Consider the following 24,526-nt stretch of genomic DNA (forward strand, 5'->3'; position numbering starts at 1 on the left):
GTTTCCACACTATAAGGAATTTAATCTAATCTAATCTAATCAAAATGCTGAAGTTAAGGTTGTACTAATAGTTGGGTTGAAAAATGAAAGTTTCAATATAAATTGTGCCATGCTATGAGTATTTGATGTTTCAAAATTTTGGATTTTTAAATACTGGTTTGGAAAATCCTTTTAAGTAACTGTTTTGCCTTGTTTGAATCAGAATCTCAATTCGGTGTGTTTTGTGAGCTATGTAATGGGGCAGATTTTGTTTTTACATTGAAATTGTACAACATTATGTCCTATTTAAAATGATCAAACTTGTAACCTTAAAACAAATTGATTGAGTGCCTTGAGCCCCTGATTTGTTTGAAATTCTACAATGTCTGTTTTTTAAAAAAAATGTTATCAGTGATCATGCTATAGCCAGATAAGAGTATTATATTAAAATATCTTTGCTGTGTTTTTAATGCAGAGTGTTGTCAAAAATGTTTTAAGATTTTCTAGAGAATATTAGAACTTGAGGTTGAGCTGCTTAAATTCTGTTAATTATTGTTCAGACTTCATTGGACCCCTTCATATTGCACATTCAAAGAATGTTGATCCCCACCAAGTTGCTACTGTAATTCCCACTTTCATTTGGGAAGTTTCATTCGGAGAACATATTTTAATATATTCAACATTTGTTTCCCACAAATATTTGAGATTTAAATCTGAACTGATACTGCCTCTTCAATCTCTAAAGCCGAGGAAACATTTTGTTGTTTTCTTGCTGACAACTCTTCAATTAGCCAACTATCAATTTGTTAAAAGAGAATAGTTCTTGATTAACCTGAATGGAGGCCCCGAGGGTTTGGTTTTGGGGCCATTGATTGTTCTTTATCATTGACTGAATTCTTTAGGCAGTACACTTTAGAAGTTTATGGATTGTATAAATTTGATAATATCATAAATAGTGAACAGAGTAATAGACTTCAAGAATTCAAGGAATGTTGAAATAGGCAGACACAATTTAGTGTAGTTAAATGTGTGACTGTCTTCATGCTGATAACCACCTTGGCAGGAGAGACAAAATGCAAAGATACTTTCAGCATCTAACATCTTCTCCAGAGTTTCTCCATTCACAACAAAGCATGCCTTTGGACCACCACCCACTCCTTCACAACCTGACTCAACAGATTCAATCAGTTCACCAGTCATGAACCCAAAGGTCCCAAAAGATTAGAAAGATAGCTTTAGCCTTCGTGAAGTAAAATGTACCACGGTGCCTGAGGATACGGGACTTCGTTGTTTGTTGGGTCTGGTGCTGGTGTCAGAGTAGTGGTGGAGGAAGGGCTTCACAGTGATGTTGAGATGGGCGCAGCAGCAAGAACCGCGACTCCTACTTTGGTTGGTCCAGTGGAGATGGCAGCAGGGTGATAGTGGTGGAGTATCAGCCCAACAGTGAATTATCACACCTGAGGATGGATGATTTCGACGTTGGTTGGCTCTGGTGTAGATGGCGGTGAAGAGGTGGAGGAGGGATGGCAGAGCTGATGTCATTTAGGCGATTTCATTTTCCCCTGTTGTTGTTAAATTTTTCAAAGAATGTTCAAATAGTCACAATTTAGTGCAGTTAAATGTGTGACTATCTTCATACTCATAACCACCTTGGCACGAAAGGAATGAGAGAGGAAATGCAAACATACTTTCGGCATCTCGCACCTTCTCCAGAGTTTCTCCATTCACAAATAAAACATACCTTCAGACCTCCAGCCACCCCTCCACTACCTGATCCAACAGATTCGATCAGCTCCCCAGTAATGAGGAGCCCAAAAGTTTAGAAAGGTGGCTTCAGAGTAAGGCTCCTGAGACAGAGCCCATCCACTCCAATCACTCCAAACCACTCCACAATCAAGATCGTGGCAACAAGTGAAAGCTTTTCATTGTATTTTGTTGTATTCTTACTGTAAAATGTATGTGACAGTAAAATTATTCATTCATTCAAAATTGTTCGCAGCATTCCAACTGTATCATGCATTGTTTTGGCAAACCCTTGTACCTTTCATAATCAATTTTATTTGAAACGAAGGCCATCATTCCATTTCCTATTTCCTACTGAACTTGCAACTAACTTTTATGGTTTATGCAGCTGGGGTTCCCAAATTTCTCTGTGCTGAAGCATTCTGCAGTCTTTTTCATAAATAATATTCAGCTCCTCTTCTTCTTGTTACAGTTCATAATCTCACAGTATAAAGTACATTATATTGTGTCTGCCAAATTTTTGCCCACTTCCTTAACGTGTATATGTCCCTCTATAGATTCTTTGTGTAATTTTCATCCTTTGCCTTCCCACCTATTGTGTCATCTACAAATTTGGCTGTCCTACATTCACTTGCTTCATCCAAGTCATTTATATAGTTTGTGAATAATTTTGGTCCCAGCACTGATCCCTGTGGCACTCCATTAGTTCCAGTTTGCAGTCCTGAAATTGTCATCCTGATCCCAACTCTGACTTCTATTAATCTATCCTGTATCTGAGCTAATATGCAACCTCTGATGCTATGAGTTCTTATCTTATTTAAAGGACTTAATATGTGGTACCTTATCAAACATCTGGTATTCGAAGTATATTACATTAAGTGTGCCTAGAATGCGCATAAAGTATCCGTTTTTTGATTCTGTCTTTTTCAAGACTAGCTTGATTGACACCACATCCACAAGCATCCACTCTCTCCAGCACTAACATTTAGTAGCAGCATGTGTACTATCTACAAGATGCATTGCAGAAATTGACGAATGATTCTTCGACAGTACCTCCCAAACCCACAAGCACAGGGAAGCAGATACATTGGAACAACACTGCCTTTAAATTGCCTCCAATCCCCTCACCATCCTAACTTGGAAATATATATCATTCCTGTTGATGGATCAAAATCGTGGAAATACCTCCCTAATGGCATTGTGTGTCTACCTACAACATTTCTTTTTCTTCATTCAGGGGATGAGGGCATCGCTGGCTTGGCAGCATTTATTGCCCAAAGGGCTATTAAGAGTCAACCACGTTGCTGTGGTCTGGAGTCACATGTAGGCCCAACCAGGTAAAGATGGCAGCATCCTTCACCAAAGGACATTAGTGAATCAGGTTGGTTTTTCTGACAATTGACAATGAATTCGTCATTGTTAGATTCTTAATTCCAGATATATTATTGAATTCAAATTCCCCCACCTGCTGTGAACCCAGATGCACAGAATGTATTTGCGTGTCTGGATTAATAGTCCAACGATAAAACCAGTAGACCATTGCCTCCCCTGGACTGCAGTGGTTCAGGAAGGCAGCTCACCGTTACATTCTCATGGAATGGGCAATGAATGCTGGCTGGCCAGAAATGCCTCTGTACTATGAGTGAAATAAAAAGACGACCAAGTATTGGGGATAGTACGAAACCATAGAGACAGAGCAGATGCTATTGTATCTTTCTCCAGATTTGCTTTTATTTATATGCAATTTTTCTTTAAAACATATCTTGCCATGGATATGAAAGCAAGATGCACTTAAGTGGGTATGCATGTATGTATATTGAAGGTGACAGGCCAGGTTTAGAGAGCAGTTGAAAAAGCAATAAGGTATTCTGGTATTTACTAATAAAGGTGTAGAGTACAAAAGCATGGAGGTTCTTTTTGTAAGTTAATTCATGGAATGTGGGTTTCACTGGTTGGGCCAGAATATGGTTATTGAAGTTTTGTACTTGGAATGTTTATTGGGTATTTAATATGCATATTGAGGTGAAAAATGGTAGATCTTTGGAGAACCCATATAAGTCATCCTGTTTTGATCTCTTCTGAGTGTGACGTTTTCTGATATTTCAGTTGTCTTACTTGAAACTAAATTTGAAGATAAATTCATGTATTTGTTATCTCCGATGTCCTGATATTTACATTTTATCATGCAGACATCGTCGATCAGAGTGGCGATGGGCCATGGAAAGAGCAGCAATTGTCAACCGTTGGACGTGGTTGCAAGCTCAGGTGTCTGATCTGGAATATCGAATAAGGCAGCAGACAGACATATACAGACAGATCCGTGCGAATAAGGTACGTTGTGCAGAGGTTGATATAGACTCAGAGGTTTTATAACTTCTCCCAAATTACAGGAGAACTTAAGCTGTTTAAAAGATTGTTCATTTCAGTTTTCATTCAGAAACATCAATTGATTGTGCAGCGAATGTATGTGTATGGTGACTCTCAGGTTAAACTACCACTTGCCTTCTTACTATAATAAGAAAGCAGCTCTATGGTTTGGTGGGTCATTGGCAACTTTACATTTTACCTTTGTGATGAGTTGTGCGATGCTTGCTAAAATAATGGAAATTTGCAAACATTATGAAAAAATATGTTTAACAATATTGTCAAAATAATAAAACAGTTCTGAGGATTTTTTATAAATGTTTTTATTGAAAACTTTTTCAAATCTTTTACAAAGCAACTATATATAAAAAAAAACCAAAATACAAGAAGATAGAGATAGTATGTCACACTGAGGATTTTTAAAAACAAAATATTTGGAAGAAAAATTTTGAACAGTTTGTGGAAAATACAGCATAATTGGATCTATCAACTTTCAAGAATTGTGAAGAGCTGAATGGTCTCCTTATTCTTACAAGGACCAATGAAACTATTTTCCATCTGAATAACAACATTTTACCAGCACTTAATGTCCAATTTGTTTATTTCTCATTTGTATTCATTCATGTTCAGCTTTCTTTATCGCCTCTGCAAAGTAAATACATAGGCCTACTTCCAGCCATGTCCCCATAATCGTCACTTGCCGTATGAAATTAAAATTTCATACATATCAGCAAGTTTAAGAAATTGAAATTTTGCCCCAACTAAAATAGCACACTATTTTCTATTCATCTTAGTGCTTGCATATCTATCTGGAGATAGTATGCCTGCTCGTCATATTATGACTGAAAGGACGGAATCCTGCTTAATCTTAAGAGTTTCCATCTCCATTGCCAAGACTTGCAACTTTGTTACATTGTCTTTCCCACTGTTTCTGCCTTCCCTCACCAAAATTATAATCTAGCTTTTATTACCTAGCCTTTCCTACTTCTGCCCTCAAGTCCACAAATTCCATTTCAGTCAACACACAATTTGCTGTTTGACCTGCACAGAAATTCACCCTTTTTAATTTGTAAAACTCAGTTGGCTATATTGATTAATTACTCAGATGATTTTAAGATCCTTGCCCTTTCAAATTTACTGCCTTCCCTCCCTCAAACATATTTTTTAGATGTCTGTTTTACTTCTCAGCTCCAATATGATTTTTCTCTCACTCTTACTCTGCTATTGATCATTGTACTTTCCAGTCATCGTGCTCTTGGTAGTCCAACAAATCCCTCCATTTTTCCAATGCTGTCTCACCTTTCATGTTGGAGAAGTATACTCATTTGAAATGATGAATGGATGCTAAGAAAAACTGTTTTTTTTTGCCGTTTGCTATGTCAGCATTTTATACAAACAGTAGCTGGAGTTGGTTTGACAGGAAGTTTGCAATCCTTTTAGTCCACAACCGTAGTTGAACACAGTTTCTTTCCATGGATGCTGCCTGTGACCTCCAGCATTTTTTGTTTTCAGATCAAATTCGAGGGTCTGCAGTAATTTCTGCTACAGCAATTTATCACCACGGTTTCTCAAACTGGGGTCAATATTCCTTACATTCAACTCCTATTTGGCAAGAGAAAAGAGTGCTATGGTTTCATTTTACAAATATTACTAGTATAAAAGAATTACTCTTGATGCAGTCACATTCTTCCTATAATGTGGAAACAGAAGTGCATACAGTGCTTCAAAATACTACCAACTTTTTATGCGGTTCCAGCATAACCTCAAATAAAAGCAAACTATTGCAGGTTCTGAAATCTGACCGAAAATACTGAAGGAATTCAGCAGCACCTGTCAACAAAGAAGTTAATGTTTTCAGGGCAGCATGATTTCCTTGGAACTGAAAGCAGCTGGAAACATATGGTTTTCATGCTAGTGATGGTGGAGAAGGAACAAATGGAGCTGGGTTAATGGTAGGTGTCTTTTCCCTCGGATGGATGATTTCAAGACTCGGGCACATTTTTAAGATGAGAGGAGAGAGATTTTAAAAAAGGCATTGGGGCATATTTTTTACACACAGTAGTTTATACATGGGACGGAACTGCCTGAGGAAGTGGGGGATGTAGGCACAGTTACAGTGTTTAAAAGGCACTTGGATAAGTACATTAATAGGAAATATTTGGAAGGGTATGGACAGGCAAGGGGCACTAGTTTACTGTGGGTCACTGTTTGGAATTGACGGGTCTGTTTCTTTGCTCTATTACTCTTTGTTGGTGAGTGTGTCCAGAGCTAAAGACAAATACAGTGATAATGATGATAAAGGAGTGGTATGTGTGCAAACTATTAAAGTATTAGCTGAGAAAATGGATTTGCTCCGTGAGTGCAAAACCAACCAGGCACCATCAAGTAATGGGAGGTGGGAAATGTAAGAAAAATGTAAGGAAAAATAGGGTACAGGGCTTATACACTCAAGTTGTGGAGCTCAATATTTAGTCCTTGAGCAACTGAATTAAAAATTAGAAACTGTTTCTCCAGCTTCTGTTAAACTTCTTCAGCCCAAGAATGGAAAAGTTAGCGGGAGAGCATGGTTAATTGAAATGACAGGAAGGACGGGGTCATTTCAAACAGCAGCTGAGGTGTTTTGCAAATTGGTCACCCCGTCTCCCTTAGGTTCTGCCAGTGTAAAGGAAGACTGCATTGGGAGCAGAAAATTCATAGCTCAGCTTCACCTGGAAGGTGTGTTTGGGGCTTTGGGTGGCAAGGAGGAAGAAGATTAATGGGTACATGTTACACCTTCTGCGATTGTTTGGGGATGACATGGGGGAGTGAAGAAGTGTCAAGAGTGATGAAAGAGCAGACCAGGGTGTTAGAGAAGCAATGCTCACATTAGAGTAGAAGATATCTTTGCTGGAGGTTGCAGAAATGACAAATCATAATCCTTTGAATATGGAGACTGATGGGGTAGAAAGTGAGGACAGAGGGAACTCTCCCATTATTCTAAGAAGGAGGAGGAAAGGGTGCAGGCAGAGGCATGATTCAGTTATATTCATAGATTCATACCTTACACGCCATGTCTCAGACAATGTTATCCTGTTCCAGAGCAAGACAGTCTAACTAAGATCGTGGCACTGTGATATAGAGTTGGGTGGGAATTTCCCTGGCAGTCCCCAACCTTTATCCTGGATCCTGTGAAGTCTTATGGCATCTGATCAAACATGAGCAAGGAAACCTGCTGGTTACTATGTACCATCCTAACTCAACTTCTTGGCACTTGGAGGAAGCAGTTAGGGTGGCACAGGTACAGAATGTGGGAGACTTTAGTATCGACCACTGTTGTGGGCTAGTCACCACAATTTACTTTTAATTTGAAAGCAGCACTTGAATTTTATTCAGAAATGTCACAATCAAGTACTGAAACAATGATTTGAACTTTATTGCATGCTGCAACCAAAATGAGACTCAAGCAAGTTAAGCCTCACAATTAAATTTAGCAATAACCCAATTAATGGTGGAATTTAGCTCCAATTCCAACCAGCACTGTCTGTTTCTGAAAGTATCCAACGATCCTTGTGCAGTATTGTTCTTCAAAGTTCTTCTGTTGAATTGTTCTGGTATTGGAATTTTCAACAGAACTAGCATCCTTCAGTTCTACAATGTGATATGATTGATGATTCTTCAGATTTTTCCATCCAACTTATTGACTACTCTTCTAAAACCCTCAAGTCCATAGCTTGCCGCCTTATCAGAAATGGCTTCCCTGTTGCTTGTTACATTTTGTATTGACTGTCTGAAGACACAGCCTTCCTGCAGTTAAGCAGCCAATTAACAACAAGCTGTCAAACCATTTTGTTTGTGTAGCTTCGATGTCTCCTTTTCCCGACAATGCAATTGTCCCAGACAACTGTCTCTCACAGTGCCACCATTTTAGTTGGGTCTGTCCTGCTCTGGAACAGGGTAACATTGTCTGAGACATGACATGTAAGGTATGAATGTGACTGACTGTTTTCATTTCCCAATCCATTTTTACTTGTTCCTTAATATTTTATTCCAGACAGCGTTATTGCTGCTTCTTTCAATTCATGAACAGATATGAAAGTTCTAAAGTTTATAATCTCACACCATTAGGAGTATTTTTGCATCCCTAATACTGACTGACCTGGTTTAGTCCTAAAGAACACATGCTGGACTGGGTGGCTTGTGGTGAACAAACCAATAATAAGGAAAAATCATGCTTGATCTCACCCTCACCAGTGTACCTGCAACAGATGCACGTGCCCATGGTAGGTATTGGGAAGAGTAACCTCCATATAGTCCTTGTGAAGACACAGCCCCATTTTCTCATTGACCATGCCCCCTCATGTTGTGCAGCACTGTCACTTGTGCTAAATGGTATAGACTCATGATCAATGTATCAGTTCAAGGTAGGGATTCAGTTAGACGCTCTGAACCACCACCAGAAACAAAATTGTTCTCCCAGCCAAATTTGAAGCATCGAAGCTTAGCATATTTCCTACCCTACCATTACCATCAACCCTGGTTCAATGAAAACTTTTGGAGCCATGCCAGGATAACTGCCAAGTATACCTAAACAGTAGGTGTCAATCTGATGAAGCTACAAAAAAGGACTACTTACATATCAAGGAAAAGTAGCAAGTGGCAGGCAGAGCTAGGTGATTCCAAAATCAACAGATCAAATCTAATCTTTGCACCATTCAAATCAAGAATAGTAGTGGACAATTAAATAATCCACTGGGGGAGGTGACTCCTCAAGTAACTTCTTTTTCAGTGGTGGCAGAACCAGCACATGAGTACAAAAGATCAGGTTGAAGCATTTACCAGATGGATGATCCATCTCAGCCTCCTCCAGAAGACATCTGTACCACAGATGCTCTCTGCAGCAATTTGATTTGCTTCAGTTGATATCAAAAAAATCTTTGGAGGCATTGGATATGCAAATGACTTGGACCCTGACAACATTCTATTCATCATGCTGAAGACTGGTGTTCCAGAATTTACCATGTCCAAGCCAAGCTGTTGCAGTACAGCTACAATACTGGTATTTACCTGATGATGCAGAAAATTATCCAGCTATGTTCTGTGCGCTAAAAACTGGAGAGGTCTGACACAATTAATTACCATCTTATCAGCTCTTCATCAATACAGTGGTAGAAGAAAGTGATATTAAACAGCACTTGCTTAGCAATAACTTGCTGAATATGCTTAGTTCAGTTTCTGCCAGAGCTACTCAGTTCCTGACACTCATAACAGCCTTGGCTCAAATGTGGGCAGAAGTGCTGAATTCCAGAAGTGAGATGAGAGTAACAGACCGTAAGGCAGAGGCTGGTATCTAGTAACCCTAGCAAAATAATGTTGGTGGGACACAGAGGGAAGATTCTCATGTTGATTGTATTTGTTCAAGTTCAGCCATCTGCATTTGTGCAAGAATTCCCCAGGACAGTGTCCTAGGCCTACTTATCTTCAGCTGCTTCACCCATGACTTCTCCTCCATCAAAAGTTTAGAAATGGGATGTTCACCAATGATGACATAATGTTAAACTCCATTTGCGACGACTCAGATTGACTGAAGCAATGCATGTCCAAATGTGGTCAGAAATGAATAATATCCAGGCTTGAACTGACAAGGGGCAAATTACAATTACTCTACACATGCCAGGCAATTACAATCTCCAAAATAAATAGAATCTAACTATCCTCTATTGACATTCTGTAGAATCTCTACTATCAACTTGGGTGGGGTTACCATGATCAGAAGCTGAATTAGCACTATAGAGCAATGACCACAAGAGCAGATCAGAGGCTAGAAATGCAGCAGTGAGTAAAGTCTCCCTAAAGTCTGTGGCCATTTGCAAGACACAAATCGGGGATGATGGAGTACATTCCACGCACCTGGAGGTGTGCAGCTACAACAAATACTCAAGCTTGACTTCATCCAGGACAGAGCAGTCTGTTTGAAATGTCACCACATCCACAAATATTCAGTATCCACCACTGATGCCTAGTAGCAGCAATGTTTGACATCTTCAAGATGCACTGTTGGAATTCACCATGGTACCTGAGAGAGCATTTTCTAAACCCCATAACCACTATCATGTGGAAGGACTTGACAAATTTGACAAATAGGGTGTTTTGTCTTGTAGGTGAATCCAAACGTAGGGACACTGATTTAAAATCATGTTGTGCCATTTTTCGACAGAGCTAAGGAGAAGACCTTTCTTTCAAGGGACCATGCTCCTTTGGAATACTCTCCCTCAGAAAGCGGTGAAGGCAGGGTCATTAAATATATTTAAGACAGAGCGAGATATCTTTTTGTTAGGTAATGTTATTGGGGTTAGATGGGAATGTGGAACTTAAGGCACAGTCAGATTAACCATGATCTCATTGAAACGTGGAGTAAGCTCAAGGGGCCGAATAGCCCTATGTAAAGACCATTTCCTTTTGGGACTGTTTTATAGACCAACGATTACTGTACATTTTAAAAGCAAATTACCAAACACATGTAAGTGGTGTTTACCACTGCTGACTTCAAGTAGTGGAAGAGGTTTCCACAGACGAGCTGGAGCTGGGTGGTGTGTATGAAGGGAGATTCAGTCAGCAACAAGTATCTGAATTGTTTGATAGAATTGACAAACTGTCAGCTTTCTACCTGCCAACAATTATGAGATTGGCTCCTATGTAGCTGAACAGCTTGTAAGTGTGGCTATTTGATCAGAACCCTTTGGACCTCTGAAAAAGAAATGTACTATCCTTCTTTCTGTGTGTAAAAAAAAAATCCTCAAACCTGAAGAAAGCCAGTTTATTTTCCCTAATCACTTGCAGTAAGCTGTAGTTTTTAACCAATACGTCAGAGACTTTATCAATTATGAGCCAGTCATCCTGTGCCTTCTGTAAGCAAGTGAAAGTACCTGGAGAAGGAAAGTTGAAGCAGCAGGATCCATTGATCCAAAACGATCACCTCCAGAACTTCTGTAGACAAGGACAATTGAACTGCCTTCTCAGTCTTTCCCTCTACCCAGTTTGTCTGGTCCATAACCAGTCCACTTTGCCCTTGCTTTTTACTGTTTATGTGGCTACAGAAGATGTACAGATACCTTTTTTAATTAGTTTATACTCTCTTTGCTATTTACTACTCCACTGAACTTTTGTGGCTGCCTCCTATGCATGCGTAGGCGAGTTTCATTCGGGAATTAGCATTTTAACAAGTGATTGATATTGCCCAGCTGTAGCTCGAATCAATTATTTATAACTAATAATCACTGCCTTTAAGGAGAAAGGCAAAAGGCTGCTATGAGAGAGAACAGTACTTCTTTAGAGCCTCAGACAGCATTGGAGCTTTCAAGTGGGTGCGATGGGGGTGCAGAGAGTGAGAAAAATGTAGTCGGGAGGCGGCATGGGGAAAGTGCGAAAGAAACTTCAAGTGGATAAAGCAGGTTGCCTCAGAATATGACACAAAGAGAAAGTAAAAATGAGTTTCGACGCTTGATGAATGAACGCAGAGCTAACCAAGAGATAGAAAAACCAGAAATGTAATGAATTGCTTGCAAGTTAATGTGGTATCTCTTGCTCAAGGCTGCCAATGTTCAGAGACTAATGTATTGGGAAGCTTTTCAAAGATTGTTTTATCATGACCAGTGTGTTAATTACTAAATTTAAATCTGAGATACAGTATGAACATTTGTAACCACCTCTTTCACATACATATTCCAGCTTAGCAACAATACATTTTGCTGTGACCTCTCCAGTATACATCAAGTATATTTATGGTATTGGCTCTTCAAGTGTTGAAATATTACTTACGTTGAAAAACTTGTATTAACTTACATCTGTTCTCTTGAGCCAGTTTGAAAGCTATGATATCTTAGAAAATGTTGTTTTCCTTGTTTGTTGTGGTTTTAAGTTTGATGGGTTTGATAATTTTTGAGAATATTAATGAATTTTGTTAACTCTGCTTCTGAGAGTTCAGATGTATGTCAACAAAAGGCATGATTGCATCATCTAGTAAAGGAGTTAGTGAGAATGAAAAATGAGCCCTCAAAAAGAAAAATAATCTGTGCCCTTTTCAGTCCACAAGAAATAACTGATCATATTTACCCTGGCTAACTGTTGCCCCATCAGTGTACACTCAATCATGAGTACGATGGAAGAGATAGTTGACCTCGATATCAAACAGCATTTCCAGCAGGGCCACTCAGCATCTGATCTTATGGTCTTGGTCAGCATGGAAGAACAAATGTGAGGAGAGAGTTGACTGTCCTTGACATTGAGGCAGCAAAGTGTAGAAAGAGATCGATCAGTTCATGTCTGTGCCAGTTCGCCAAAACAGCAAGTGCTCAGGCATCATAGATTCATAGAGATGTACAGCATGGAAACAGATCCTTCGGTCCAACCCGTCCATGCCGACCAGACATCCCAACCCAATCTCGTCCCACCTGCCAACACCCGGCCCATATCCCTCCAAACCCTTCCTATTCATATACCCATTCAAATGCCTGTTAAATGTTGCAGTTGTATCAGCCTCCAACACATCCTTTGGCAGCTCATTCCATACACGTACCACCCTCTGCATGAAAACGTTGCCCCTTCGGTCTCTTTTATATCTTTCCCCTCTCACCCTAAACCTATGCCCTCTAATTCTGGACTCCCCAACCCCAGGGAAAAGACTTTGTCTATTTATTCTATCCATGCCCCTCATAATTTTGTAAACCTCTATAAGGTCACCCCTCAGCCCCCAACACTCCAGGGAAAACAGCCCCAGCCTGTTCAGCCTCTCCCTATACCTCTGATCCTCCATCCCTGGCAACATCCTTGTAAATCTTTTCTGAACCCTTTCAAGTTTCACAACATCTTTTCGATAGGAAGGAGACTAGAATTGCACGTAATATTCCAACAGTGGCCTAACCAATGTCCTGTACAGCCGCACCATGACCTCCCAACTCTTCTACTGAGTACTCACTCCCTGGAGGTCTCCATAACTCCCTGCACATTCTTCCTTTTCAGATAGTATTTAACTCCCTCTTCGTGCCTTGATTGAACCTGCCATCTCTACATGCAGAAGTATCCACATTCCAGATTTCAATCATTCACTGCCTGAACAGTTTTTCTACATGTGTCCTTGGCTCCTTTTGCCAGTTACTTTGAATCTATGCCCTCCTTGCTTTTTCACTACCTCTCTGAACATTCCATATTTAGTCTGGTTCTCAGTTCCATTATCCACCTGACATCTGACATAGAGTCTTGCTTCTAACCTTGATCTTTATGTTTTTCATGACAACGCAAGTAGTTTTACAATGTAAAAAAATTAAACAAAATGAAATTTATCTATCTTATTTTGTTTTTCTTACCAAATGTGAATCTTGTTGGTGCTCCATGGGAGTTTTGCGAAGATGAGCAGTTTTAAACCAGCACGTGCATCTCATGGATAATACACACATTGATTTGGTATTTTATTTTCATGAATGAAGCCCAGCTTTGTTTAAGTAGGATTTGGAGCTGGTGGTGTTGGACTGGGTGGACAAAATTAAAAATCACACAACACCAGATTATAGTCCAATAGGTTTATTTCGAAGCACTAGCTTTCAAAGCATTGCTTCAAAAGTCCGTGCTTCCAAACAAACCTGTTGAACTATAAGCTGGTGTTGTGTGATCTTTAAATTTGTGTAAGTAGGTTCTTTTAAACGTGACTAACGTTTGCAGTGCCGTAGAAGGAAGCCATTTTTGGAATCATCAGGCCCTTTTTTTAAAAAAGGATGATATCTTCAAGGCTTCATGATTTGTATATCTTCAAGTTACTCAGCAACCAATCCTGAAACTGCAGGTGTTTGGGCACAAAAGGCTCAAATTGTCCTGAGGGAGAGAGATTCTTGAGCCAGCGTCCTCCTGTCCCTCCTTCTATGTTGCTGGCTAGGCCAGCATTTATTGCTAATTAAATTAGATTAGATTTCCTACAGTGCGGAAACAGGCCCTTTGGCCCAATCAGTCCACACTGACCCACAGAAGAGTAACCCACCAAGACCCATTTCTCTTTGACTAATGCACCTAAGACTACAGGCAATTTAGCATGGCCAATTCACCTGACCTACACATCTTTGGATTGTGGGAGGAAACTGGAGCACATGGAGGAAACCCACACAGACAGGGGGAGAATGTGCAAACTCCACACAGACAGTCGCCCGAGGTGGGAATCAAACCCGGGTCCCTGGCATTATGAGGCAGCAGTGTTAACCACTTATGACAGATAAGAAGAAATTCCTTTTCTCAGAGATTGTTAATCAGTGGAATTCTTAACTGCCCCTGTGAACTGGATGGATTTTCTGACAATCAACAATTGTTTTGTAGTCATCGTTAGACTTTGAATTCCAGATTTTTATTGAATTCAAATTCCACCATGTGTCGTGGTGAGAAGTTGACTTTGATGAGGGTGCTAGAGTTTGTTGGTGTGTCCTTCCACTTGACATTTGAGTATTCTGCACATATTTTACTGTGAAAATTCCACAGGCAAATGCAGACTATTCTATTACATTCCTGACTTGTTTTGTGAATTGTGGATGGGCCCGGAGAAATCATTCATCTAGTTATTCACTCCATAATTCTCAGGCTTTGAACTTCCCTTGTCATCACACTAGGGCTAGTCCAGTTCTGTTTCTGGCCATTTGGAGCCGCCAGGATGTTCATAGTGGGGAACTCAGCAACACTAATGCCATTAAACATCAAGGAGAAGCGGTAGCATTCTCTCTGATCATTGCCTATCACTTGTGAAGCGTGAATGATTCTTGCTATTCATCCGACCAAGCTGCAATCTTGTCTCATTCTTCTGCACTCACACCCACACATGCCCCCTCTCATGGACTTACCCTTTTACACTCTCAATCGCACACATTCACATACTCTCTCACAGACACACACTCCACACACCCACATGCGCGTACACACGTATATAAGCTTGTGGGCTGAATTTGTATTGCAGGATTACATTTTATTTTGCTCAAAAACTGCATAAATACATGAAACATTCTGTAAATGCCATTTTTAGAAATAGAATCAGTCTGAACATTGGGGCACAGAGAACCTGACATAGGGCACCTCACACTTTCAATGCATTATCTGAGCTGACATGGCACCTATTGTTAAAGTTCACTTGAGAATGTAACTTCTTTTAAAAAGAAATTCTGGGATTTACATGTGAAAGAACTGAAACCAACATGGTCACTCTAAAAGATGATAGACCCCAGACAGTCAGAGGGCAATGAAGGAGCAGATGTGGAGTCAATTCACTGAAATGTGTTGGAACAATCGTAGAGTAGTCATATTAGCTAATTAATCTAGCGTTAATTGGGAAAGATAGTATAAAGGGGACAGATTTCCTGAAATGTATTCAGGAGATATTTTTATGTCAACATGTAGAAGGTTCACCAAGGGACACAGTGCTGGACCTAATTCTGGGAAATATATCTGGACAGCTGTTGAAAATGGGAATGCATTTTTGTAATAGTGCCACAACACTATATGCTTTACGTTTGCTATGGAAAAAGAAAGGAAAAGCCTGCAAAAATTAGTTTTGGATTGAGGAAACGTATATTTTATGAAAATAAGGCAGAATATACCCAAAGTAGACTTGAAACAGTTAATTGAAGATAGATCTGCAGCAGAACAATTGGTTGTACTGCAGGGTTCGGGAATCCCACTTCGAGCAACAAGTCCAGAGAGCCTGGATGTCTATGAATATTCAGGATAAAAAGGAGAAAAGAGAGGCTATAGAATCATAGAGATATACAGTACAGAAACAGACCCGTCGGTCCAACTTGTCCATGCCGACCAGATATCCCAGTCCAATCTAGTCCCACCTGCCAACACCCAGCCCATATCCCTCCAAACCCTTCCTATTCATATACCCATCCAGATGCCTTTTAAATGTTGCGATCATACTAGCCTCCACCACTGGCAGCTCTTTCCATACACATACCACACTCTGCGTGAAAATGTTGCCCACTAAGTGCATTTTATATCTTTCCCCTCTCACCCTAAACCTATGCCCTCTCGTTCTGGATTCCCCCCACCCCATGGAAAAGACTTTGTCTATTTATCCTATCCATGCCCCTCATGATTTTATAAATCACTATAAGGTCACCCCTCAGCCTCCGACGCTCCAGGGAAAACAGCCCTAGCTTATTCAACCTCTCCCTTGAGCTCAGATCCTCCAACCCTGGCAACATCCTTGTAAATCTTTTCTGAAACCTTTCAGGTTTCACAACATCTTTTTTATAGGAAGGAGACCAGAATTGCACGCAATATTCCAACAGTGTCCAATGTCCTGTACAGTCGCAACATGACCTCCCATCTCCTGTACTCAATGCTCTGACCAATAAAGGAAAGTATACCAAACGCTTTCTTCACTATCCTACCTACCTGTGACTCCACTTGGGCAAATGAATGGAAGCCAGAGTAGAGTTGAGAAAGTGTAGTGGGAAACTTAAGAAAGCAATTAGGAAAGCAAAGATGGGCAAGAGACAACAATAGTGAGCAAGATCAGGGAGCATTCCAAGATATCCAATAAGTATATTAAGGAAAAGAGGATAACTAGAGAAAGAGTAGAGCTCATTAGGGACCAAGGAGGCAATTTGTGTGTGGAGCCAGAGGACATTGGTGGGATGTTAAATGTGTACTTTGCAGCTACTTTCACTTTGGATAGAGAGGATGGAGGTACAAAATTCCAGAAGAGGTACTTTAAGGTTCTTGGGGTGTTTCATGCAGGAAGTGAGGCGATGGTGCTTTTGAGGGCTTAAAGCAGACAGATCACCACGTCCGGATGAGTTGTACCCAAAGCTGCGAAGGGAGAAAATTGGAGGGGCTCTGATCCAAATTTTAAATTTCTGTCTTGGAGGGTCAATGATAGTTTATGGTCACTATTACTTTTTTTAAAATTTCATATTTGTTAATTGATTATTTGGAATTGTTCATTTTATTTTTAAATTACACATTTGCCCTGCCTGCCAGATTGAGTCCAGCGACATCCTCTTCCCACGCATATGAAGGCTGCTGTAAATGGTTTCTGTCCTCCTTTAACATCCACGTATCTGTGCCTTCCAGCAACTATGGTGATCAAGGTTAGAGATCCTTGCAAATGCTGAGGACAGTACAGTCTGTTCTGATATAGCGCAATAGTTCCGTTCTCGTGTGATCTTGCGTGATAAAATTGTGCAGTTGTTGTGCCATTTAAATTTAACGGGGCTGGAATCGTGTTATAGCCAATATAGGTAATGAAAGTTAACATTCTACTCATAATGGTCTAAATTCTTCAATTGTGTTAAAGCCAACTGACATTGAAAAACACATTTTATAGCAAAACCGGCTGTACAAGATTTTCCTTTTAGCTGAGATGAGTGGATTAAATGCTTCCTGACCTTTGCTGTTATGAGTGATGTATTATTAACTATAGATGCCATGTTTTGAAGAATATTTTGTTACATGTGTAACAACAGCAACTTGATTTCAAAAGTTACTCTGCAGTTGTAATTTGCCTTTGGATATTCTATAAAAGAGAGAGCTAAGGAGCTAAGAAGAGCCAGAAGGGGACATGAGAAGTTATTGGCGGATAGAATCAAGGAAAGCCCTTAGGCTTTCTATAGCTATACCAGGAATAAAAGAATGACAAATAAGATTAGGGCCAATTAAGCATAGTAGTGCAAAGTTGTGCATGGAGTCAGAAGAGACAGGGGACTCGCTAAATGAATACTTTTCATCAGTATTCACACTAGAAAAACACCATGTGGTTGAGGAGAATATTGAGATACAGGCTACTAAACTAAATGGGATTGCGGTGTTCGCATTTCTGCAAATTGTAAAAACAGATGTTTCCTGGGCTGGGTGGGATTTATCCTAGGATTTTCTGGGAAGCCAGGGAGGAGATTGTCAAGCCTTTGGCTTTGATCTTTATACCATCATTATCTGCAGGAATAGTGCCAGAAGGCTGGAGGATAGCAAATGTTGTTCCCTTGTTCAGGAAGGGGAGTAGAGACAATCCTGGAAATTATAGACCAATGAGCCTTACTTCAGTTGAGGGTAAAGTGTTGGACATGGTTATAACAGAGAGAATTTTAATCATCTAGGAATGAATAAGTTGATTAGGGGTAGTCAACATGGTTTTGTGAAGGGTGGATTGTGCCTCACAAACCTATTGAATTATTTGAGAAGGTGACCAAACAGGTGAATGAGGGTAAAGTGATTGATGTGGTGAATATGAATTTCAGTAAGGCGTTTGATAAGGGTCCCCACGGTAGGCTGTTGCACAAAATACGGAAGCATGGGATTGAGGGTGATTTTGTGGTTTGAATCAGAAATTGGCTAGCTGAAAGAAGACAGAGGGTGGTGGCTGATGAGAAATATTCATCCTGGAGTTCAGTTACTAGTGGGATAACACAAGGATCTGTTTTGGGTCCACTGTTTATCATTTATGTGAATGACCTGGATGAGGGCATAGAAAGATGGGTTAGTAAATTTGTGGATGACACTAAGGTTGGGAGTGTTGTGGATAGTGACAAAGGATGTTGTAGGTTACAGAGAGACATAGATAAGCTGCGGAGGTGGCAAATGGAATTTAATGCGGAAAAGTGTGAGGTGAAGAAATAACAGGAATGCAAAGGACAGGGCTAATGGTAAGATTCTTGGTAGTGTAGCTGAGCAGAGAGACCTTGGTGTCCAGAGACATAGATCCTTGAAATTTGCCACCCAAGTTGATAGGGTTGTTAAGAAGGCATACAGTGTGTTAGCTTTCATCAGTAGATGGATTGAGTTTCAGAACTATGAGATTATGCTGCAGCTGTACAAAACTTTGGTACGGCTACATTTGGAGTATTGCATACAGTTCTGGTCGCCACCTTACAGGAAGGGTGTGAAAGCTTTGGAAAGGATTCAGAGGAGATTTACTGGGATGTTGCCTCATATGGAGGGAAGGTCTTACGAGGGAAAGCTGAGGGACTTGATGCTGTTTTTGTTAGAGCGAAGAAGTTTGAGAGCTGACTTAATTGAGACATTTACAATAATCAGAGGGGTTAGATAGGTTGAACAGTGAGAGCCTTTTTCCTCAGATGGCGATGGCTAGCATGAGGGGACATAGCTTTAAATTGAGGAGTAATAGATATAGGACAGATGTTAAAGTTAGTTTCTTCACTCAGTAGTAGGGGTGTGGAACACACTACCTGCAACGGTAGTAGGTTCTGCAATTTTAAGAGCATTTTTTAAAAATAATATATTTTTATCAATTTTAAGGGCATTTAAATGGTTATTGGTTAGGCATATGGATGAGAATGGAATAGTGTAGGTTGGTTGGGCTTCAGACTGGTTCCACAGGTTGGTGCAACATCGAGGGCCAAAGGGCCTGTACTGCGCTGTAATGTTCTATCTCTATGTGAAAGAGTTTCAAAATGCATGTGAGTTCTTCATTAAAATCAGAAGCATTCTGATTTTCCTATGTAGGCTCACTTACATGTTTCTAGCACATCTTGCTTCAGTAATAGGTTTTGTACAGGCATTAGTTTTCTCTTGTTCAGAAGCTGCTTTTTGGCATGCTGTATGCAATGTTTTGAGCAGGCACAGCAATGTTGATTTTTAAATTAATGAGTAGAGACGCTCCAGCAGTAGTAAATATGTTACCTTGTCCAGGCTGTCGGTTGTTTGTGGTACTGTTTGAAATCTAGATTTAGTGCCTTCAATTCAGTTCAGTTCCAAAACTGATGACAAAGTGCACGTGGGCATTTGAGTTAATCCTTCTTATTGTAATACATAACATTTAGAATCCTGTAATTCAACTGATCTATAAATGGCTGAATATATATTACATTTACTCCATGAACGATGTCACCATATCCCAAGATGCTTTGCAGTCAATTAATTACTTTTGAAATGTAGTCACCATTGTAGTGGAAAAAGGATACAGTTACATCAAGTCTACATCACACAAGGGGGTCAGTTAGCTCAGTTGACTGGATGGCTGATTCACAATATAGAGTGATGTCAATAGTGCAGTGTTCCATTCCCATACTGGCTGATGTCAACCCCTCCCTTCTCCTGAGGTATGGTGGCCGTCAGGGTTAAACTCACCACCAGTCATCTCTCTCATGAGAGCAGGCCTGTGGTGTTCTTGGACTATAGTAGCTGCTACTACACTACAAAGCAGGGATTTTGACCCGACTGATCTTGGCTGACATTTACGTTCCAGATAAGCTTGGTCCTACCACTTATAACAGTAGATGGAGCTTTCAGCTAATAAATGTAGTTTGGAGAGAGGAGGAGCACGTTTGGAATTCAGGAAAGGAAAGGTTGCTACGGAATAAGGAAATTACCCGAGCATTGTGTGAAAATTTTAGGGCCAAGTTAACGGTAACTGAAGTGGAAAACCTAGAGAAAGTCTAAGCTAAGGCACTGATATTTGATTGCTGACAGAAAAGAACAGAAATAAACAGGGCATTCTTCAATGAGTTGGCTATAACACGGATGGCTCGGTGTTTAACACTGCTGCCTGACAGCACCAAGATCCTGTGTTCGATTCCATCCTTGCCTCTAAATGGAGTTTGCACATTCTCCCCATGTCTGTGTGAGTTTCCTCTGGGTGCTCTGATTTCCTCCCACATTCCAAAGATGTGCAGGCTAGGTGGGTTAGCCATGGGAAATATAGGGTACAGGGTGGGTTTGAGTGGGATACTCTTTGGAGGATCAATGTTGACCCAATGGGCTGAATGGCCTACTTCCACACTCTTGGGATTCTATGACTGGATGGCAGTTCACGTGGTTCCATTTTTCAAGAAGTTATATAGAGATAAAGCAGGGAATGACAGACCCTACACAGCACTAATGGAGGCAACTCTAAAGGAAAGAATTAAGTTCCACTTGGAGAGTCAAGGTTTGATCAGGAATAGTCAGCATGGCTTTGTCAGAGTGGGGTCATGTCTCACAGATTAGACTGAATTTATCAAGTTGGTGACCAGATCCGTAGGTGAGGGCAATGCAGTTGATGGATTTTACATGGATTTCACCAACGCCTTTGAAAGATCCCACTGATTAAGATGGTAAACACACATAGGATCAAGAGTAATTTGGCAAATTGTATCCAAAATGGGCTTTCTGGTCGGAACCTCAGGATGCTGGTAGGAAGCTGTTTGTGTGACTGGAAGCTGGTTATCAGGGGCATACCGCAGAGATCAGTGCTGGGTCCATTATTGTTCCTAATAAATATAAATAATATAGAAGAAACTGTTGGGGATGGTAAGTAAATTTGTAAGCGGCAGAAAGATTGATGATTGACAGTGAGGAATATATAGACTGATAAGTCAGATTGGCAGATTAGTGGCAGATATAATTTAATCCTGATGTGTGTGTGAAGTGATGCATTTTGGAAGAAAAAACAAGACAAAGGACATTAGGAAGTTCAGAGGAACAGAGGTACCTTGGGGTGCTTGTCCTCAGACCCCTGAATATGGCGGGACAGGGTAATAGGCGAGTTAAGATGGCATACAAGACTTGCCTTTATTGTTAAGAGCAGTGAGGTTATGTTGTAGCTGTATAAAAGTTTGGATAGGCAGATGTGTGCAGATCTGGTCACCACACTATAGGAAGGATATGATTGCAATGGAGAATTGCAGAGGCAATTTACCAGGATGTTGCCTGGGATAGAGCAGTGTAGATATGAAGAGAGGCTGGATAAGATTGAGTTTAGTCTTTTTAGATCAGCGAAGGCTGACAGAGGGTCTCATTGTAGTGTATCAGATTATGAGGGGCGTGGTCAGGATGGATAGAAAGCAGTCAGTAAGAAAGCAGGGCCCTAAGTAGGAAGAAGGTTTAGAGGGTGTTTGAAGAAAATACTTTGTACATGCCAGATGATGGGGTCTGGCATGTACTGCCGAGGAGCTGCGATGAGACAGCAAACAGTCCAAGAGTACTTGGTTGAGCACTTGAAATACCACAACATTCAAGGCTGTAGATTCTGTGTTGGAATGTAGGACTGGTGTAGATTTAGACTAGTTTTTTTTCTTGGTGCGGATTCAATGGGTCAAGGAGCCTGTTGGATGCTGTATGATTCTAACTTTGGAGGTTTGGATGAAAAGAGAATTCAGAGCATACTGTCCAGAGAAATTGAAGGCCTGGTTTCTATTGGTGAGTTGAAGCAGGGTCAGATGCACTCGATGCCAAAGTTAGGGAAACAGACCTCTGGAAGACTTTTATATTGGATTTGGGAGGGTCACAATAACAGGGAGGTGCAAGTGGAAGAATTTCAACATGAAGTTGGCAGTGTAAGTCTGAAGTCCAATTGAAATGCATGCCATTGCAGAACAGAGCTGGATGTCTGTTTGCTCACTGAGCTGGAAGGTTCATTTTCAAACGTTACATCACCATACCAGGTAACATCTTCAGTGAGGCTCCGGGAGAAACTTTGTCCGGAGACTCACTGAAGATGTCACTTAGTATGGTGACAAAACGTCTGAAAATGAACCTTCCAGCTCGGCGAGCAAACCTACATCTCGAGTTACAAATCTTCAACCTGAGCTACAAATCTTCTCAAAATTCGCTAGTATAGAACAGAGAAAACATAGAAAAATACAGCTCAGTACAGACCCTTTGGCCCTCGATGTTGCGCCAATCCATGTCCACCTAACCTACACTAGCCCACTATCCTCCATATGCCTAGCCAATACCCATTTAAATGCCCAGAAAGAGGGAGAGTCCACCACTGCTACTGGCAGGGCATTCCATGAACTCACAACTCGCTGAGTAAAGAATCTACTCCTAACATCTGTCCTGCACCTACCACGCCTTAATTTAAAGCTATGCCCCCTCGTATAGCTGACTCCATACGTTGAAAAAGGTTCTCGTTGTCAACCCTACCTAAACCCCTTATTACCTTGTACACCTCTATCAAGTCACCCCTAAACCTTCTTTTCTCCAATGGAAACAGCCCCAAGTGCCTCAGCCTTTCCTCATACGATCTTATTACCATACCAGGCAACATCCTGGTAAACCTCCTCTGCACCCATTCCAGTGCCTCCACATCCTTCCTGTAGTATGGCGACCAAAACTGCACACAATACTCCAAATGCGGCCACACCAGAGTCTTATACAACTGCAACATGACCTCAGGACTCCGGAACTCAATTCCTCTACCAATAAAAGCCAGTATGCAATATGCCTTCTTCACAGCACTATTTACCTGAGTGGCAACTTTCAGAGATCTACGTACATGGATACCAAGATCAGGTGTACAGAGCTGATGGACAAGAGGAACATGGTACTGTTTAGGATATAACAGTAGCATTTTGAAAAGCCGTATGTTTATGGAGTTTAAAAAGTTATGTGTGTAATGGTGGGGTGGCGGGGGGGGGGGGGTGGTTGGTGGGGCAGCTAGTAAATTAGAAAATTTGAGTCTTAAGGTAGCCATGGTCATCTGATATTGGGCAAAGACAATTGGAGGCAAAAGTTGATGACCTTTGTCAAATGGAGAATATGAACATTTTAAATTCAGCTAGAATTTCCAACTCTTTTCACATGAACCATAAATGTTACGGCCCTGTTCAAAAGCAAGTGGTAAAGTCAACCCAACAGCGAGTGATCAATCAGGCTAACATTAGTGTCAGGAAATCTAAAGATCATGATCAGACAATAAAGGCTTGTAAATGGAAGACCGCACAGATTTGTTGACCAGCATGATTGGTCTCTATTCTTTTTGAAAGTGCATTCCCTTAGACACAGTAGTTTTAACCATTCCTATATAAATCTTAAATCTGCTCTACATATACAGAGAAACTTGATTATCTGGCATTCAATTATCCGAATATCGGATTATCCGGCAAGATCACAAGGTCCCAATGCTAGGCTAAGCTATATTACCCTGCATTCAATTATTCGGAATTCCATTAACCGAATGAAATACTCCCCACCCATGTCCTTCAGATAATCAACTTTCCTCTGTACCAGCAAACCTCACCTGAATGCTAACATGGGCAGTAGAATGATTTTTGTTTTACTGAGGAAGGATCACCAGACCTGAAACATGAACTCTGATTTGTCTTCACGGATGCTGTCAAGCCTGCTGAGTTTTCCTGCAACAACTTTGTTTCTGATTTATAGCATCCGCATTTGTTTTGGTTTTTAAAAAAATTGTTTGCAGTGATGGCAGGGACTTTTAGGTCAATAAGCGACGATAGGCTGGTGATATGTGGCCAAAATCTTGGGTGCCTTGTTTCACTGGTTCCCTGACACACTACAGGTGGCTAGAGAGGGGATAAAAGTTACTAAGACAGAATGACTCTCAAATTTGTTTGGACTTTATGAAGCATACAAGATTCTTTGAGGACTTGACAGGGTAGATGCAGGCAGGTTGTTTCCCCTTCTGAGAGAGCCTCGGACCAGAGGGCATCATCTCAGAATAAGGTGTTGTACGTTTTTTTAGAATCCCTACAGT

General features: G+C 40.6%; 1 protein-coding gene across 1 annotated transcript in view; it reads left to right on the top strand.

The window, feature by feature from the left end:
- Nucleotides 1-24,526, top strand: part of LOC132815045 (KAT8 regulatory NSL complex subunit 1-like) — a 154,741-nt gene that overhangs the window by 100,223 nt on the left and 29,992 nt on the right. The window contains exon 2 of the mRNA XM_060823714.1: nucleotides 3,912-4,053. Within this exon, the coding sequence (XP_060679697.1) occupies nucleotides 3,912-4,053 (142 nt within the window). The remainder of the gene's footprint in view (nucleotides 1-3,911; nucleotides 4,054-24,526) is intronic.

This window comes from Hemiscyllium ocellatum, chromosome 4 (assembly GCF_020745735.1).
Source record: "Hemiscyllium ocellatum isolate sHemOce1 chromosome 4, sHemOce1.pat.X.cur, whole genome shotgun sequence".
Lineage (NCBI taxonomy): Eukaryota > Metazoa > Chordata > Chondrichthyes > Orectolobiformes > Hemiscylliidae > Hemiscyllium > Hemiscyllium ocellatum.